The sequence below is a fragment of the Gobio gobio genome (assembly GCF_949357685.1).
Source record: "Gobio gobio genome assembly, chromosome: 25".
Classification (NCBI taxonomy): Eukaryota; Metazoa; Chordata; class Actinopteri; order Cypriniformes; family Gobionidae; genus Gobio; species Gobio gobio.
The window spans coordinates 35,152,788-35,172,552 of NC_137121.1; the positions used below are offsets into that span (position 1 = coordinate 35,152,788).

The 19,765-nt window shown below is 42.2% G+C and overlaps 4 protein-coding genes across 4 annotated transcripts; all 4 read left to right on the top strand.

Moving 5' to 3' along the window:
- Positions 1–5,933: 5,933 nt before the first annotated feature.
- Positions 5,934–6,320, top strand: LOC307121503 (histone H2A; the record flags this gene model as incomplete). Its single annotated transcript, XM_079809106.1, has 1 exon — positions 5,934–6,320. The coding sequence occupies one exon, from the start codon at positions 5,934–5,936 to the stop codon at positions 6,318–6,320; it is 387 nt and encodes a 128-aa protein (XP_079665232.1).
- A 665-nt stretch (positions 6,321–6,985) lies between these two features.
- On the top strand, positions 6,986–7,396 carry LOC307121396 (histone H3.2; the record flags this gene model as incomplete). The annotated part of the gene is made up of 1 exon (XM_079808985.1): positions 6,986–7,396. The coding sequence occupies one exon, from the start codon at positions 6,986–6,988 to the stop codon at positions 7,394–7,396; it is 411 nt and encodes a 136-aa protein (XP_079665111.1).
- A 9,282-nt stretch (positions 7,397–16,678) lies between these two features.
- Positions 16,679–16,990, top strand: LOC307121541 (histone H4; the record flags this gene model as incomplete). Its single annotated transcript, XM_079809149.1, has 1 exon — positions 16,679–16,990. The coding sequence occupies one exon, from the start codon at positions 16,679–16,681 to the stop codon at positions 16,988–16,990; it is 312 nt and encodes a 103-aa protein (XP_079665275.1).
- Positions 16,991–17,882: 892 nt separating this feature from the next.
- On the top strand, positions 17,883–18,257 carry LOC307121494 (histone H2B-like; the record flags this gene model as incomplete). The annotated part of the gene is made up of 1 exon (XM_079809097.1): positions 17,883–18,257. One exon carries the CDS (start codon positions 17,883–17,885, stop codon positions 18,255–18,257), a length of 375 nt encoding a protein of 124 aa, XP_079665223.1.
- Positions 18,258–19,765: the final 1,508 nt, after the last annotated feature.

Genomic DNA, 19,765 nt, shown 5'->3' on the forward strand with positions numbered 1-19,765 from the left:
GATCTGAGGCGTCTGAACAAAGCTCTTATGAGAAGATCGTTCAAGATGCTCACGACCAAGCAGATCCTCGCGCATACTCGCCCGAGAGACTGGCTAATCTCCCTAGATTTGAAAGATGCATATTTTCAAATCAAGATAACGCCACGTCACAGGCCATTCTTACGATTCGCCTTCGACGGCCAGGCTTATCAATACACCGTCCTTCCGTTCGGCCTGTCACTAGCACCCCGTACATTTACGAAGTGCATGGACGCGGCCCTCGCTCCTCTGAGAAAAAGAGGGATGCGAGTGTTGAACTATCTGGACGATTGGCTCATCCTGGTGCAGTCAGAGGCCGAGCTCCTCGCCCACAGGGCAATGCTGCTCAGCCATCTGGACAGCCTGGGGCTCACGGTCAATTGGACCAAGAGCTCATTAGTGCCCACGCAATCAACCTCATTTCTGGGTTTGAATCTGGACACTGTGGCAATGTCAGCCCGCCTGTCACCCCAACGCGCGCGCCAAGTTCAGCGCATGGCTGAGTACTTCCGGCCGGGCAAAATCGCACCTCTCAAGCTCTTTCAGAGGATGCTGGAACGTATGGCCTCAGCTGCAGCTGTGCTCCAGCTGGGCTTAATGCGCATGCGCCCGCTGCAATGCTGGTTAAACGCCCGAGTGCCTCACAGAGCCTGGGCGTCCGGAGGCTTCAGGATCAGAGTGACTCAGAGCTGTGTTTCAGCCTAGAGCCCTGGTTAGTAGCCGACTGGTACCAGAGGGGAGTGACGATGGGAGCCATCTCACACCGCAAGGTCATCTCGACGGACGCCTCCACCACGGGTTGGGGCGCCGTTTTCGAGGGCAGATCAGCCTCGGGCCTCTGGTCGAGCGAGGAAAAACTCCTACACATAAACTGTTTGGAGATGATAGCGGTAGAGAACGCGCTCAAGCAGTTTCTCCCGCTTATACGAGGACACCACGTGTTGGTCCGGTCGGACAATACCACAGTGGTGTCCTACGTGAACCGGCAGGGCGGTGTCAGGTCCAGGTGTCTGGGCAATCTGACAGAACGCCTGCTCGTGTGGGCAGACAGCTCGCTGCGCTCGCTGAGAGCTGCGCACATACCGGGCCACCTCAATGTGGGCCCGGACAAGCTGTCCAGGGGCCTCATTCTCTCAGGAGAATGGTCCCTGCACCCCCAGACAGTCCAGCTGGTATGGCGCCTATTCGGCAGAGCGGAGCTCGACCTCTTTGCAACAAAAGAGAACGCCCGCTGCCCGACGTTTCTGTCCAAAAGCGAGGATGCGCTGTCCCAACCTTGGCCCAGCCTCCCGCTGTATGCTTTCCCGCCGATTTCCCTATTGCCCCAGGTCATAGCGAAAATCAGGGAGACGCGCCGCCCGGTGCTCCTTATAGCGCCGCGCTGGGAGAACCAGATTTGGTACCCAGAGCTGGTGAAGCTGTCGCACTAACCCCCCTGGCCAGTTCCGCTGAGAGCAGACCTCCTCTCTCAAGCAGGAGGGTCAGTTTGGCATCCCCATCCAGAGCGATGGTCTCTGCATGTATGGGTGACCAACGGATACCCGTTGACCTGCCCGAAGGGGTTATGAACACGATTTCACACTCTAGAGCCCCCTCGACGAGGCGGTTATATAGTTCTAAGTGGTCGGTGTTCACTGAGTGGTGTGTTTCCAAGGGATTGGACCCACAGCAATGTGGGGTCCAGCGGGTGCTCTCCTTCCTCCAAGAGCTTTTGGAACTGGGCAGGTCCCCTTCCACGCTCAAAGTGTATGTGGCGGCTATAGCAGCGTTCGCTCAGACGACGCTAGGTAGCACGCTAGGAAGGAACGAGCTCATCATCCGTTTCCTCAGAGGAGCCAGACGGATGAATCCCCCGCGGCCCCCTTTGGTTCCTATATGGGATCTGGCCTTGGTCCTAGAGGCCCTGAAGGCTCATCCCTTTGAACCGCTCGAGACTGTGGAACCAAGGTTCCTTTCGCTAAAAACCGCGTTCCTGATAGCTCTGGTTTCAGTGAAACGCGTGGGGGATCTACACGCGCTCTCAGTGAGCCCGACGTGTATGGAGTTCGGTCCTAATGACTCTAAGGTCATTCTCAGACCGAGGCATGGTTATGTCCCCAAAGCGATCGGCACTCCCTTCAGGGCGCAGATTATCTCCCTCTCGGCTCTGCCAGCATCCGACGAGGGGGACGGTGGCAATATCCTCTGCCCTGTCAGGGCATTGAGGGTTTATGTCACACGCTCCGCCGCCTTCAGGCGTTCTGAGCAGCTATTTGTTTCGTTTGGAGGGCGCGCTAAAGGTCTCGCCTCCTCGAAACAGACCCTGTCCAGGTGGATAGTGGACGCGATTGCAACTGCATACGCTTCCAAACACCTGCAGTGCCCGCTAGGTGTCAGAGCACACTCCACCAGAGGCATAGCCTCTTCGTGGGCTTGGGCCAGAGGGATTTCCATCCACGATATCTGTATGGCGGCAGGCTGGGCCTCCCCGTCTACGTTCGTGAGATTTTACAATCTGGAAGTTCCTGCCTTACAGGCGAAAGTGTTATCAGTTCAATAGGGCTGTTGGTTCTGCCCAGTGATTCTGCGCAGACATAGCTCACATACTGGTAGTAAGTTCGGTACTAGGCTCATGTGAATTTGAAGGAGACCGGCGGTGCCGTTCCCTCATTTACGAGACGAGCTGTTGTGAGTTTGAAGGTGACCGGCGGTGCCGTTACCTCACTCATATGACAAGATATTGTGAATTTGAAGGCGACTGGCGTTGCCGTTCCCTCATTCATGAGACAAGGTGTGGTGAATTTGAAGGAGACCGGCAGGTGCCGTTCCCTCATTCATGGGACAGGGTGTTGTAACCACCTGTTGTAACCACCCGTCAGTTCAAATGAAGTGTCCGTATATGTGGTGGCCCGTTTCCTTTACCGGCCACCCTGCCCGAGCAGTGTTTTTTCCCCGGTTCCCTGGGATACATATGCTGTATGCGAGGCGCGCACGGCGTTGACAATATGTTCCCGTAGCGTAAGGAACTTACGCAATACGAGAGAACCTCTCGTAAGAGAACGATACTCGGTTACTTAACGTAACCTCGGTTCTCTCTAGAAGAGGGAACGAGTATTGCGTTCCTTGCCGTGCGCCCCGCGGGCTTTTACGCTTCAGAACTACGAAAACCGAATATGCAGCCCGTGAGCCCCGCTTATATACACGTGGCCACGCCCCACCTGTAGGCAAATGAAGCCAGGTGGGCGCGAAGCGCCCTCATTGGTCGCCACGTCACGCGGGCTCACCGATAGGCTGCTGCAGTTGCCAGCAGAGCAGCCAATAGCACGCTGGAATAGCCTGCTATGGTCTGCCAGGCTGCCGCACTGCGTTGACAATGTTACAAAATTAAGGATAATTTTGGGTTTTTCAGAAATCTCGAAGAAAGAATACTTTCCCGTAGCGTAAGGAACTTACGCAATACGAGAGAACCTCTTCTAGAGAGAACCGAGGTTACGTTAAGTAACCGAGTATCGACATAGTCACATAATGTCATACCGGATAACTGTCCGGACCTTAGAGTGACATTCAAAAAAGCCAAACAAACTGTAAACAATCTAATAAACCCTTACATCTCTGCCACATGCATTATTGTATGAGTCTTGACAACAATATATTTAAATATTACAAAGAATATGACATCCAGTTGATTGTTATGCTTTGGAGCATTATGTCCCAAAACTGGCTGTCAGCCAATGTCATTCGGGATAACAAGCAAACTGGAGCAATTTTATTTTGACACGATGTGAGACAGCATGTTAAACAATCAGGAAGACCCTGAAGGACCCCCCAAACAATGGTGACATTTGAGTATGTCTTTCATAAAATGTGTTTAACTTACCCTTTTTCCTCACTAGCACACTATGTAGTAAAATCCTGTGTCATATGGGATAACGCTAAAATAACATATATAATGTGGATTTTATGTAAATATGTTTATTTAGCATGAATTTACATATTTGGAAGTTGGAGGTAAAGGTTGCAGATTTCTATAGGTAGCCAAAAATACTGCCTGATTAAAATTTAAACTGAGTTTTGTCATACCGGATAACAATTTTGTCAAAAAGGATAACAGTTTTTTTCTGTTAGCCCCTAATGTAATTCATTATCTTGGATGACATGTGTTTGACAATATATTCTTATACAGTTTTCAGCTTTAATTTGTATAATTTCCATTCAAATTGTGATATTAACATATCGTTAACATTGTTTAGTTGAATATTAGCAAATTATATAATTCATAATAATATTCAATTACAATTACATTTCATTATTGTCCAACCTGTCATATTGGGGAATCTGCCCCTTAATCAGATTGTTCTTTATAATTATGTTGTTCAATTACATGCTTTTGTAAATTTGTCGTTCAAATAAATGCTGTTCAGTGAAATGAGTGAAGGTCGCCTACTTTAACCCTTTACATTATTTATGAATATTGATGTTGATGAATACTATGATCATCAATAAAATGGTTCAAGGTACTTTTCAGTACTAAATTAAACCTAATGTTGAAAAGTTGTGCTGTTTTGATATTCATAAACATTAAAAAAATGTTTAAATCTGGGAAGAAACCACACTGAGTTTGTGTGTAACAGTTTACACACTGAAAACCACATCAGTATTTCTTTACGGTGGAGGCTAATTAATTTCCTTGGAAAAACATTGCATAACATAAACATTAATTATTTATGAACATTATTATGTGTAAGTGTTGTAAAAATGACAATTCATGTGTTAACTCATATGGTGTCGTACCGAGTAACAATGTAAGTCAGACGGGATAAAGCTGTTTTTTCCCATTGAAATGCATAATTTCACTTCATGGAGTTGAGGAAACAATAATAACATGATACCAAGTCCTGTAAAACATTTTCAGACATTTTGCATTTTAAATCACATTGCAATGTTAAAATGTGAGTAAAGAACTTGAACAAGTAGGGTCACGTTTAAAGAAATCACAATATAATGAGAAAACATTTTGTTTACTGAATCACTTTATATATTCATTAAATATTATTGATTTGAAAAGTTTTAATATCATAATATTTAGAAAATGCATTAATGGTGTCCCGTATGACATTTTGACTGGTGTCATCACATGATTCTCAGTTAAACTTAAAATTAAGTTTAAAATACATTGTTTAAAATTTAGATTTTAGTAATAATTAAAAACTCCCATAAGATCCCATAAATATAATAACTTTGAAAATACTTTGATGTGCAGTTTTAACCTATTTGAATTTTTCTGTCAGTTGAAAACCTTATTTGTCACTGGCCCACAGACAGAATATATTCACTCTGCTGGAGGATTTTGACACAACCCCACACACAATAAAACTACAATATTAAAAAAGGACCATAAAACTACAGTATCAGAAGATCAATGTGCCCATAATATACAGTGTGTGAAAGGTGTAGCGCTTTTGGTAGAAACAGCGATTAATATCCATATCCTATGTTAAAGTGTGCGTGTCAAACCCCAGTAACACATCGAGAGTGAAGGAATTTATATGAAAAACTTGTTTAAATTTCACCATTTTAGTTAAAAGATGTTTAACTGAACACATATTAACTGAACACAGAAAACCAAATTGTTAAATTAATTTTAAGGGATATAATTCCCTTACCATCTGTAATGCACTGTACAATATATATTTTCTATCAAATATTTCAGTAGTTTAATCTATTGTTCTGTTTTATTAATCACAAATTCTTGTGCATAATTATTCCCGCTAGAAAAGGGGGTTGGGCTTTGGAGGGAAGTTCAGTGATTGGTTGAAATCTCTTCAGACTCTAAACCAATGGGCGACTGGCACTCTCGTATAAATACAGTGTGTGGCGCAAGAGAGACATTCATTCTTTATATTATCGACTGAAGGTTTTAGTCAAAGACTTCTAAAATGAGCGGCAGAGGCAAAACCGGGGGCAAAGCCCGAGCAAAGGCTAAGACTCGCTCCTCCAGGGCGGGACTGCAGTTCCCAGTCGGCCGTGTTCACAGGCTTCTCCGCAAAGGAAACTACGCTCAGCGCGTCGGTGCCGGTGCTCCGGTTTATCTGGCCGCTGTGCTCGAGTATCTTACCGCTGAGATCCTGGAGCTGGCTGGAAACGCCGCTCGGGACAACAAGAAGACCCGCATCATCCCCCGTCACCTGCAGCTGGCGGTGCGCAACGATGAGGAGCTGAACAAACTTCTGGGCGGAGTGACCATCGCTCAGGGCGGCGTGCTGCCCAACATCCAGGCGGTGCTGCTGCCCAAGAAGACCGAGAAGGCCGCCAAATCCAAATAAACCGATTAAATGCTGTTCTCGCAACCCAAAGGCTCTTTTAAGAGCCACCCACTTCAACTGATAAAGAGCACTTTTATTATTTATGAACCCTGTAGAGTCATTTTGTCGAGGGTGGAAATGACCTTTCAAACCAGTCAAATGTATCAATGTTTTGCATCAACAAATCAAATAGTAAGAGTCTCACAAGGTATGCATTTTTGTACAGGCACATAATGATCCCTAATGTGTCTGTTTGCCACCCAAACTATCGCCCCTAATATTAAAATAATGTCTGTTAAGTTCCGATGATGTATTAAATAATATAATAGATTATCTGAAATAAAAATACCATATTAACTTCAGGAATAACAAATTGATCAATGTTTTTCTTGGTCTTTTGCCACACTTGGGAATTAAGGTCAGTATTTCAGAACAAATAAATACAACAATGTGAGTATAAAGAGAAAGCAGAAGCAGCTCGAGCGGGAAACCCTCCGCGTGTTTGAAAAGAGGAGACGCGCAGTCATTGGCTAGCACTCATGCGCTGACGTCACACACCAGCCAATCATAAGCCTCTGCTTCTTCGCGTCACTGTGAGCTCATGGCGGTCGAATGCTACAAAAGCAGGCGTGTAGCAAAGAGTATCATTTCCAGCGTCAGCAGGACAGAGAGAAGTAACTGCAGCAATGGCAAGAACTAAGCAGACCGCTCGTAAATCCACCGGTGGTAAAGCCCCGAGGAAGCAGCTCGCGACCAAAGCCGCCCGTAAGAGCGCTCCGGCCACCGGCGGCGTCAAGAAGCCTCACCGCTACAGGCCCGGGACCGTGGCTCTGCGAGAGATCCGCCGTTATCAGAAGTCCACCGAGCTGCTGATCCGCAAACTGCCTTTCCAGCGGCTGGTGAGAGAGATCGCTCAGGACTTCAAGACGGATCTGCGCTTCCAGAGCTCCGCGGTCATGGCCCTGCAGGAGGCCAGCGAGGCTTATTTGGTCGGCCTGTTTGAGGACACCAACCTGTGCGCCATCCACGCCAAGAGGGTCACCATCATGCCCAAAGACATCCAGCTGGCCCGCCGCATCCGCGGAGAGCGCGCCTAAACCCGCGTCTTCATCAGCCGCTTCAGACCCCAAAGGCTCTTTTAAGAGCCACCAAAACTGCACAGAATGAGAGAATCTTTCCCACCATCACAGAAGCTGAAGTGCTCCAGAAATTGCTCTAATAACCTCATTTCTAAGCGTCTCTTCTTAAGGGGGATTTATTTACAGCATATTTGGAAAGTCAATTATATATTTTTATTCACAAAAACTTGTCCAACAGTTTTACTGTAAATTGAGTAAATATTGATGTGTCCATATGGCACCGCTGTCCCACAGTGGAAGTGCAGTGATGTTTTCCCCCATTGGGATTGTTTATAGATAATAGCATCAATAATATGATCACAGTTATTTATTTATTTGAAGAGTTTATTGTAGTATAGTTGTATTTACATATAAATAGCAAAATTATGTCTTTTAATTAATACATTAACAGATAAATCAATATGAGGAATGCAGAGTTCACTCATGGGATGAGAGTGAGGATGAGTTTGTCATTTTGAAGATTAAATGATGTGGATCTACTTATTTTTGGTTTGCTTGAGTTCTAAGTATATAAATCTATCAATTTCTAAAAGAAATCATAAATTCATAGAAAAACTACTTTTTAACTATTTTCCATTGTGGTACAGCGTTGCCATAGCAACATTTCAACATTTCATTACAACAAGGATTTTTTTCTCAAGACTTTGTTTTGATTTTTATGATTGTAGCCTTTTCATGTAATAAAAACACATTTTATTCTGGATGCCAAAGCTTAGACTTTAATGGCGGAGACATTTAAAGAGATGGAGAACATCTCACAATTACACTCGTAACTCATTTTTAGACAGTTCTTAACCTTTTATCCAGGGGTCCGTTCTTCGTACGTGGCTAACTTAGTTAGCCGGATTTGATTGTTGATGATTTGGCATGATCTTGGATTGTTTGGTTCTTCAACGCTCATTCTGGACTTGCTGTCATAGCAACAGGTCCGGAAGCTTAAACCTGCTCTGGAGCGGCTTATTTCATGTAAACAGGGGCATCTTGAGGTTATACTTAAAATCTGTCCCAGCCACTGCTACTTTATTACAAGAGTTCATTACTGAACCAGGGGCAATAATAATACTTTTAAATAATAATAATATACAAATGTTGTACTGTATATGTATATGAGAATGTATATAATATTATAATGTTGTGTATAATACTAGACACAGCCACTTGATTGAGAAATTTATTTGTGATGGAATAATTACTTTATCATTTTATTGGAGGTTTACACACGTGTTGGGACGGCTTGATGCAGCGCAAGAGATGCAGATAATTTGATCATGACCCTTAAAGGGCAGTATTGCAGGTTAGAGACTCCAGTGAGTCAATGTATAGAAAAATAATGTAGGAACTAGATTTTCTTTAAAATATACTTTAAAATACACTATTAAGGCTTTTGGAGTCGTTTTTGTGAGAACATTTTACTTCCGCATCTAAAAATGCCAAACCCGGACGTGACATAACGAGAGGGAGTGCGGTGAATCTCAACGATAGGAAAACAATGGATCGCAATGACAGCTCGGACGCTGAGGACATTATAAATGTTTATTAATACTCATATGGCAGACCACAGCCATACAATTGTGACACACAATTAGGGACAGACCAGGATTAGACAGAACAACGATTACAGGAGACAGATTGAGTATTTATGTGAGGAGAAACAGTGGAGAACAGCGGCAGGTGTCTCGGAGAGAGACCAGTGTTAGCTAGATAAAGCTAGCTAACGATATTATCACTGTGCTCAGATTACAACACTCACTGTACTGATTATTATCATGTATCAGGCAATAGCAAAGCTGGTAACGTTATTGTCATCTAGTAAGTTATTGATTTACTTACCAATAACAGAAACTTATAGGCTTTGACCATTAGGAAAAGTCACACTCGTTAATATCCGTCCACACTAAACGTTATGTGATATAACGTTAGCGGTTTCTCACCACGACTGATTTGGTAACTTACAAGACTCACGCCACGGTGCACAGTTCACGTTTTCTCCGAGCTACATCTCTGACGGATCCGGGACCGCCATATCTCCCACTGGATCCGGGACCGTCACATCTTCCGCCGGCCGCCGAACCACAGACAATATCGTTGTGTTATTGTGTTTATCCTTTATTCATTAATTCTGTATTATGGGTTTATTTCGTGCCGATTCACCGCTAGTGTGAGGATGTATATGACGTTATGAGTATGTATTTAAGTGAACTTGAATGTGCATACATGGCATGAATAAAATATCACATAATTCAGAACCTTTTTTCGAAAAAGTGTGAGACTGTATTCATTTGTGTTAATGTACATAGGCTACTTTGTATTCATTAATGTAAACACGACGGCAAAGAAGCATCGCGTGTGGATGTTTGTTCATCCTTTAGGCAAGGTACACACTGGCTGCGTGACACGTGCTGCTCGAGCCGCGCCGAAAGCATATGCTAGAAATAGAACCGATGCTACACACAAGAGTGTTGGAAGCGTTTCCAGGCAAAATAGAATAGGAAAAGCTGTTTGTCATTTTGAATTCAAGAATACATATTAATAAATGACATTTTTATGTGTGAAAGTCTCTAGGTTTTGACATAAATGCAGATATAATTGTAATTAAATAAAATGTATATAATATCGATTTTCAAATATTGCTCCTGCCAATGCAGAACAAAATATTTTGTAGCCTATTCGGCCGTCAATACTGCCGAGTGCTGACGTTGTCTTTGCTGTATCAGTAGGCTATATATTTATATAAATATTTATTTATATATTTTATGTTTAACATGAAGTATAGGCCTTCCACTACGTCACCTAGCAGCAGCAGTGCCGCGTCAGACACGCTTCTGGTGTGCAAAGACACATAAAACGCCACGCAGCTGAAAGCAACAGAAACGCCACGCTTGCAGTAGCCGGTCTACAGATAGAAAACGCCACGCTCACGTCACGCAGCCAGTGTGTAGCCGTCCGTACATGATTATAACAATGTTTGACTCCATCATATCGCCGGGATGATAATCCTCCGGTCTAAAGCACTATACACACCACCGTGTGTTTTGAAGCAGATGCGCGAAGGGAAGTCCCGTTTCTTCACCTGCACAAAACGCCACCATGCAGAATTCCTAACTTTTTTTTTTTAGGAAACCTGTGGACTCGATGCCCTGACAGGCTGGATAATAATTTACCATGACAATGATAAATTGGAATAGAAAAACTACCGAAAATACACAGACTCTACTGAATACCAACCTATTCTGCACTGAGCCAACGCAGAGCTTGGCGAACCACTCCCTCTCGTGACGTAATATGACGCGATGTTGAAAAAAAAGCGCTTTTTCCAAGAGGCCAACGAAATGGCCACTTTATCTACTAAATTTGTGCTCTTATGTTTTTTTAAAACATTTTAAATCCTGCACTACCTTTTCATATGGTATTTTCATACAAGGTTATATATTAATCTCGAAAAAAATTTAACCTGCAATATGCCCTTTAAGAAACTTTTATACTGTCACGTTACAAATCTGCTTCAAATTGAATTAAAAATTAAATTACAACATTGAAATAAAAATGTAAAGGGTGTACAAATACTACTCGTGAATATAAATAATTGGTAATCATGTTAGAAAATGTTTTATCATGGTCGTTTAGCTGTTTCCTTATAAAGGTCCAGAAATTTGTGGGGGGTTTTTTGTGTAATTTGTTTCTTTTGCCAGGTGGCTGTTTTAATTTTATGATGTCATTACGTTGTCTTGCCGGCAGCCAATCGCTGCATTGCTAATCGTAATTTCGAGTATCGATGCATCTGCCCTCTTCAGGGAACAAAAGAACGTGCAGTGATCTCAGATCAGTGGTTCTCAAACTTTTTATACCAAGTACCACCTCTGAAAATATTTGGCTCTCCAAGTACCACCATAATGACCAACATTAAAATACAGTAGCACAGTCGGCCTAACTATTCAGCTACAGCTCTGCACAGTTCAAAAACTAGGCATTTTATTCCTAATACGAATATGTATTGTTGTCAGCCACTTTAACATTGTAAATACACTGTTTGTACCAAGCGGCAACCTCCCGCAGTTTCTCTTGAAGCCAATACGGAAGTGCCTCAAACTGCAATTCATCGACTGGCCGCTAGGGACATGATCCAGAAGGGAGCAGAATCTCATTGAGCCCCATGTTAAAATGGCCAACTTTAGAGCAGAATAAAACATGTTTACAGCCTGGTACAAATTGTGCTTTTGGTCTATACGGCTCATTTTGCCCTTCATGACAACTGTGAGGGGGGTGAATTTTTTTTATAACTCATTCGTTTACATTATATAAAGCCTTAAAATTCTGCATAATTAAGGGCGTGGCCATTTCGAGTGACAGGTGGATAGCCATTTATCTGCTGTCTGTTAGTCATCGCGTCACTTAAGCTCCGCCCACGTCCCGCCTTTTTGCCCATTTTCTGTTATCCGGGAGTGACGCGCGATGACGCGCTGCCAAGATGGCTCGTCCCTACTTTGCGCTTCAGAACTGCTCATCAGAATCCTATGGGTGACGTCACGGACACTACATCCATATTTTTTTACAGTCTATGGTTTGTACATTAACACTGCACTGTGCTTACATACAGGTAAATAAAATAATTAAATAATGATTTTATTAAACTGTGTTGTACAGTTAAATTAAAACTGTACTGTAATTAAATGTAAAACAAAACCTTTACTAAAATAAAGATTCAATTAAAATGTATGTGTTTTAACATTAATTTATTTAGTGATTCCTCTGCGTACCACACTTTGAGAACCACTGTTTTAGATAATTTAATCCAGATATTTTAATCCAATCCGCAAATTCGTTTGAAAAACCAAATTAGCCAGACATCAGGTGTCACCATTAAAAGATCTGGGGTCTGTCAAATCATCTCAGATGTGTTAAGTGAGGTACGAAGAACGGACCCCAGGAGTTTGCCACTTCTTTTCATCTTCAGTCTGTCTGAAAACATACAGCTGTTTTCTTTCCAACTCTATCATTCGCTCATCCACAGTTTTGATCAAATCTTCAGCTGCTCCCTAATAGTGGCATGGGCTGTTCTGAAACTTTTATGGTATGTTGAAGGCCAAAGAAGAGATTACTCTTATGGTCAAGTTCAGCTAAAGGGAGACATACAGACATACAGTGTAGATCAGAGAGGCCTATATAGGTCTATAGCCGGTTTCATCGGGCATGTTGCCACGGTTACACGCCTGGCCCGAAGTTAACTCACCAAAAAGCCTTAAAGGTCTCATGGCATGGCATTTTTTTATTATTTCATAATGTTTCCTGAGGTGTACTTATATTGTTAGTATGATTTTTACATCATAAAATGTCATAATTTAGAAATAAAAGGCATTTTTTCTATACTGATGTTTGCCCTCTGGCTGAATGCCCTGTTTCAAGAGGCGTGTCTGCTGTGAGACTTCAGTAAAAACGCCCACTGTTGTGATTGGCTGACATCTTTGCATTTGAATGAGTATCAGATCTTGTAGCGGAGGGGGCGTGGTTTAACGAGGTCTACGGCACAAGCTGCTGCCAGAGAGACGGATGGACCTGAGTTCACTTCTCATCAGTTCTGTCAGCACGTCTCAGTTCAGTGAACTGCAGGGCCGGATTAACCATTAGGGCAACTGGTCACTTGCCCAGGGGCACAGGACATCTAAGGGGCCCTGGGCACTGTCAAATATTATGTTAGATCACGTTATAAACGCAATCCTCACTTTCCTAATAATATGCAGATTTTGCAACCCGTTCGATCAAAATATTATGTTAAATCACGTCAAAAACAGTGTCTGTAGCTTTTTGCGCTGCTGTGCAGCGAGAGGACGAGCTGTCACGCCGAATCACGTGACTTGAAGCTCTGAAATCAGCTGTTGAGGCGGATGGACAAAATTTGGCCTGGTTTGGGGTCAGTTTGGTTGTTTTCAAACATCTACATTTTATAGTCTAATTGGTTAATAATAAACTCAAGTGTGCATCATGACACACACTGGCCCACATCCCCCTTCTCTATGACGTAGAGTCAGCTGGCATTGGTGTTGACGTCGCCGTCGAGCACGCACTTTCAGCCAATCAGCGATCAGCAGGGAGTCGCGACTCGCGCTCACTCATGACAGGTTTTCAGCGCGAAATTGTAGCTGGAAATCAAATGATCGCTATGCCAAAGTGGCATAAATATGTAAGTTATCTACAGTAATGAGTGGGAGAGTGACCCAACTCTCAAAACGTGGATTACACCTGTGACTCAAAGACTCTTACATATAACTAACTCAAAGAGCACGGTTGAATGATTGAATTGAAATAGTATATGACTCCTGTCCATCATGGTGTGCACACTGGCCTGATCAGGACATCTGCACCTTTTAAAGCGTCTAGACTGCGCTGTACTCGTCCCAACAGCTGCTGAAAGAGGTTTGAATAAACGATTAATCCATTTTGACTGTGTTAAGTTCTGCGTTATGTTCTATAAATATTGTACTTCACGAAAGACATAACGTTACTGTAGTTCTATCTGAAGTTAAACACAAAGGTAAACGCATTATTGTTGTAAATTTGTTATTGTACAGTATCAGTGAATGACACGTTTTGGCTGTGGTGTGTGCAGTAATGTGTGCGTAATGCCTGCTAATTACATTGTTTATTCCGATTATATTGGGCACTTTTTGCACTTAAATGATGCATGTGTTGTTCCATGGGTTAAAATCATCGGTTAATTTCGTGATTTTGACAGTTTCCACTGCTTGGACATTTTAGTCATGCATGACTTGTTTTTGAATGCCCTGTTTTGATCCATTTTCCTGAGAAATGTTTTTTATTTTAACTTTATTTTGACATTATTTGGTTTTAAGGAGATACAATGGTGCTAATCAGCCTTGATTGACATGGCAATAAAATAATATAACATTATTTTGGCAGTTCAAATTTTGGGCGTCTTTTTCTTGAATTGGGTGGGTTTTAGTGAGCTTTTTGGCTTGAAATTGTCGACCCAATCAGTCAACACTGTCTGAAATTTAAACAGGAGCGCTAAAAGAAAATTTTAAAGAGAAAATTAATTAAAATTAGTCAACATTGTGAAACATATTCCAAAAATAGCCACAATTTCACATTGTAGCATTTTAGAAATAAAAAATCTCTGGTTTTAAGTTAAGGCTTCACTAGCGGTCTGCTTTATTTCACTGTTGCAGTCAAAATATAATTGATTGACTATATTGAAACATTTAATAATTACTCTGTAGCAGCCACCAAGTTCTGTGAAAGATTCATTGTAAAAAGTTATGTTAAACATTAGTGCATCATTAGTGTTCTGTCTCTTGAATGCACTTTATGCTGAGGCTATTACATACATCGCCACTGAGCATTGCAGAAGCCTGTTTTGTTAGTATAGAAGTATAGGCTATATGCTCTTGGTGATAGCGACTTTGCGATTGTTGCTTTGGGGCAGGGTCTTGGGGCAGCCCTTGAGTCTTGTTGCCCAGGGCAAAGGAAATTGTTAATCCGGCCCTGGTGAACTGTTTTAGTTACTAGCAAATGCTACAGGTTATTTGTTTATTTCTAGTCAGAGGGGCTGTCACTCATGTCAGAAAGTTAGTAACTCTAGTAAATTATGGATCAGCGCTCACTGGAGACGCGAACCGTTTAGAACGATTCAGTCCGATTTGGTGAACTGGTTCGGTTCACTAAAAAGAACCGGTTCAAAAGAACGATTCGTTCACGAACCGGACATCTTGGACCAGAGACGGAGCGATTGCTAACAAAGTTATTTATAGTAACTACTGATTTGTGAGAGCGCTGTCTGTCAGCGCGAGTTTATTTATTTTTTATCTGAGAGTTCTGAATAAACACGAGTCCCAGTCACACCAAGTCCGTCTTCATCCTTATTACCAACTTTGTAACACATGCAATGTACCATTACAGCTGTCAAGATGAACGAGTTACGAGTAAGTGTTGATTATAGCATTATTTTTTAGATATTTTAGATATTTAGATATAGATATTTAGATATTTTTCCTATCATGTGAAAAGCGTCAGTGTGTATTGAGTACACAGTGCAAACAAAGACACAACTGCAGTAATCGAATGTAATCCAGTTTATTGTGGGCTAGGCTGGCTAGCCCGGATACGCTCACGCTTACCCCCCTTCTGCTTAATCTCGTGCCGCGTTTGGTGCCTCCGCTGTGGGCCAGATGCAGTACTTGGGGTCGGTGATGTTGAAGGCCGACCGGCCAGTGCAGCCCGAGCCTCGGCGTGTGTGAGGTTTATCTCTAAAGAGATGTGACTCAGCCGATGTTGAGCAGAAACTCTCGACTGTATGCACATTTTAGAACAGATAGACGCGATGAGGACGTACAAAAACACTGACTCACAAGATAGAAAACACGAAAACACCGTTCTGTCGGGAGAGAGAGAAGCCGAAGAACGAATAATAAAGTTCTGTGTGAACTTGAATAATTAGCTACACATCAGAAATCACTGATCACAGATCAGAAGGAACTGAAAAAAGACTTCTGTTTTCATTCGTACATCCAAACACTGAGAAACTGCCAGCATTCACTCGTTCACAAGCCATGATCTCTCGAGGACAAATATGGCGCTTGCATGGGCGTACCAGATTCTCTGGGCGGAGGAAAGGGAGGTAACCGTTCCTGTTTTGACTTCATAACAGGAGACTTCAAGATTGGCTAGTCTGGCCTGTCATTTTCTCAAAGGCAGAGAAAGACAGCCAGAACTCGGTTTACAACGATCAAAATTTCTAGCCACTCGGGGACAATATTCAGGCTAGGGGAACTCATATTAATGTTGAAAAACCTCATAAAATGACAATTTCATGCCATGGGACCTTTAAATGCTTCATAAATATCCAGCATGCGAGAGCAGCTTCTAATGTAATTTAGGCTGTCTGTCAAATGTAATTTTCTTACTATTTATTTTGCTTGTTCAGAAACGATCTACTCTAGAGGTATTCTGGCTGCGTTTACACTTGGCATTAACATGCGATAATGATATAATTATCTTAGTCAAAATAATCTTATAAAACTTGTTTTTTAATATTAAACAAAGGACAGGCCTCGTGAGATCAGGGTTAGGGTTAAATCACATTGTCTTGTGCTGAACGATATCGAGGGGCGGGGCTGTTGCGTGGTCGTGGTTTCTGTCAGGTCCTATAAGCAAATATAAAGGGCCTCCTTGTAGCGCTTCTGCTCCACTCGTTGTTGTCATTTGACCGACTGTAGTACTCAGTTAATCATGTCTGGAAGAGGCAAAGGCGGTAAAGGGCTCGGTAAAGGAGGCGCAAAGCGTCACCGTAAAGTTTTGCGCGATAACATCCAGGGAATCACCAAGCCCGCCATCCGTCGTCTGGCTCGCCGCGGCGGCGTCAAGCGCATCTCCGGTCTGATCTACGAGGAGACCCGCGGAGTGTTGAAGGTGTTTCTGGAGAACGTGATCCGCGATGCCGTGACCTACACCGAGCACGCCAAGAGAAAGACCGTCACCGCCATGGATGTTGTGTACGCGCTGAAGCGGCAGGGACGCACCCTGTACGGCTTCGGAGGATAAACACCTGAAATCAAGGGACTCCTACAAACCCAACGGCTCTTTTAAGAGCCACACACTCCCTCACTTAAAGAGTCATGTCACAGCAATGCTGGAAAAAAGACATTAAGTATATTAATGAAAAATAAATGCCCAATCTTACAGATAACTACAGATTTTTCACAAAGAGCGATTGTATTTCATAAACAACTGCAGAAGTTACAATTGGTCCATTAAAACTATATCCCATAATTGTTCTATAAGGAGAAAATGGCCCGCGTTCTTATGGGTTAAATATTTTTAAATGAACGATATGAATATATAACCGATATGTGAAAATAAAATATTGGCGTTTCATCTCAATTTAAGGTTCTAAGGTGTTTTAATGATGAATAATTGCAATCAGCTTTTTGCTTTATTTATCTTTTGAGTTCTAATGTGTATTTCAGAGAAGAATTCTATTGCAATTCAGTGATTTACAGAATCAAGAAAAAAGTTAAAATTGAATGTTGGTGTAAAGGGACTTTTGTATAGGAGGGAATTTTGGTACAAAATCTATTGGTAGAAGGGATCTTATTACTTTATTCTAAAATGGGTTTTCAGATTACACAATCTTGCAGAATATTAGTATTTTCAAACTTTTATTCAAGCAAAAGAGCGGGAAAGTAACAAAGGAAACGAGATCGTGTGGGTCTCCTTCAAACACAAAGCGGTAGGAGGGGCTAATATTTACCCGCCCGTGATTGGCCCTCATTCCTCTCAAGTTGCTTTGAGTTGTCCAATGAAATACGCGTTTATGGGCTCGGCCTTTGAAAACAGCCAATCAGAAGAATCCTGTATCTCTTAGTAAATTAGCATATGGCGGTGAATAAAAGCCTCTGTATCGCTCCTGAGCGCACATTGACTCTTCATCATCATGCCTGAACCAGCAAAGTCCGCGCCTAAGAAGGGCTCCAAGAAGGCCGTCACCAAGACCGCCGGTAAGGGAGGGAAGAAGCGCAGAAAGTCCAGGAAGGAGAGCTACGCTATCTATGTGTACAAAGTCCTGAAGCAGGTTCATCCTGACACCGGCATCTCCTCCAAGGCGATGGGTATCATGAACTCTTTCGTCAACGACATCTTCGAGCGCATCGCCGGCGAGGCGTCTCGTCTGGCGCACTACAACAAGCGCTCCACCATCACCTCTAGAGAGATCCAGACCGCCGTGCGTCTGCTGCTGCCCGGAGAGCTGGCCAAACACGCCGTGTCCGAGGGCACAAAGGCTGTGACCAAATACACTAGCTCAAAGTGAGGTGACCTCTGACCTTACCCACCCCAAAGGCTCTTTTAAGAGCCACCCATCTTCTCATTTAAAGAGCTTATAATGTTGTGAGATGAATTGAAAGTTATTGTTCCATTGGTCAGTTTCAGTAAAATGTCGTTGAAAAAACATTTGTCGTAAACCACCTATTAACTTAAAATATTTAATATAATTGTGCAATTTTTGACAGTTTTGTGTTAGAAATAATTGAATGGGGTGCATCTGGGGCAGGACAAAAGAAACAACTTAATTTTTCTCATCCAATTTCTGTGGTAATGAAACACGATTATGCTTGTCAATACTGACAATTGTTATTAATTCTACAAATCCTTACTTATTCATAATTATCCATATCAAATTAACCCAAAACTGTTTTAATTGCACAGCTGTTCGGTTCACTCACATTATATATATATATATACTATAGCATATGTCAAATGTGAACTATACTGTCACAGCTCTAAACTGCTCAATGTAGATGAACATGATTGACAACAATTTATACAAACCTCGTATTTCCATATCAAACTCAAAATTTTCAGTAGAATAATTTTCTTTCTCAGTGTCAGAAACAAACAGCCTAACAACAAATGTTGAGTTTAATGCTATTTAAACATTTAAGTAAAGTTGCGTATGAGACTAGCAAAACAGAGAAATCATAATTATTTGTTGACAAAGTCAAAACTCTGCGCTAATGTTGTTTCTTACAGAACTTTCTGCCTCTTGCTCTTCCTGGTTTTTAAACTTTCTTCCTGCTTTTCATCTGTGGACCAGCAGTAATATATTGTATGACCTACAACACTTTTTATATACTATAACAAAGGCCTATTTACTGCACCAAAAAGTGCTTCTAGTTCAACATTAGGCTTCAGTATTTGGGTAATTTGCATCATCAAGACACAAAAAAAGTTTGATCCTTAAAACCTTGTCATACAAATCTCATTCCAACCAGCCAAACAATTTTGTAAACCCTTATACTGTTAGTTTATGAATAAAATAACACTGAAGCGGCGGTAGATTCCAGAATCTTTCAATGTAATTATGTGTATATATACACACAGGGCTTGACATTAACTTTTTTGCTCACCAGCCACTGTGGCTCGTGGTTTTCCAAAGTTACTAGCCACTCAGCATTTTCACTGGCCACAATTTAGCTGTTTGGAAATTACATTTTATATGATTAAAGTTGACTTTGGCATGCTTAACCCTCTATGGCATAGTGTTGCCCTCAGGCAACAAACTACCTTTTTGGACCTCACACCGGTCCTTTTCTGTTTGGAGGTGAAGCAGTCCTTTCATGAAGCAAAGCCACATGGGACACAGTGCCATCAATTGGTTGGATAAATATCACTTTTTAACATGTTTAAATTGAAATACATTCATTAAAAAAAATATATGCATGTGCATCAGCATGTAAAGAAGTATGTTTGATTGTTTCAATATTTATTTTGTTTTTATTTATATACTAAAACTGTGTTTTTTTGTTTGTTGCCTCAGGG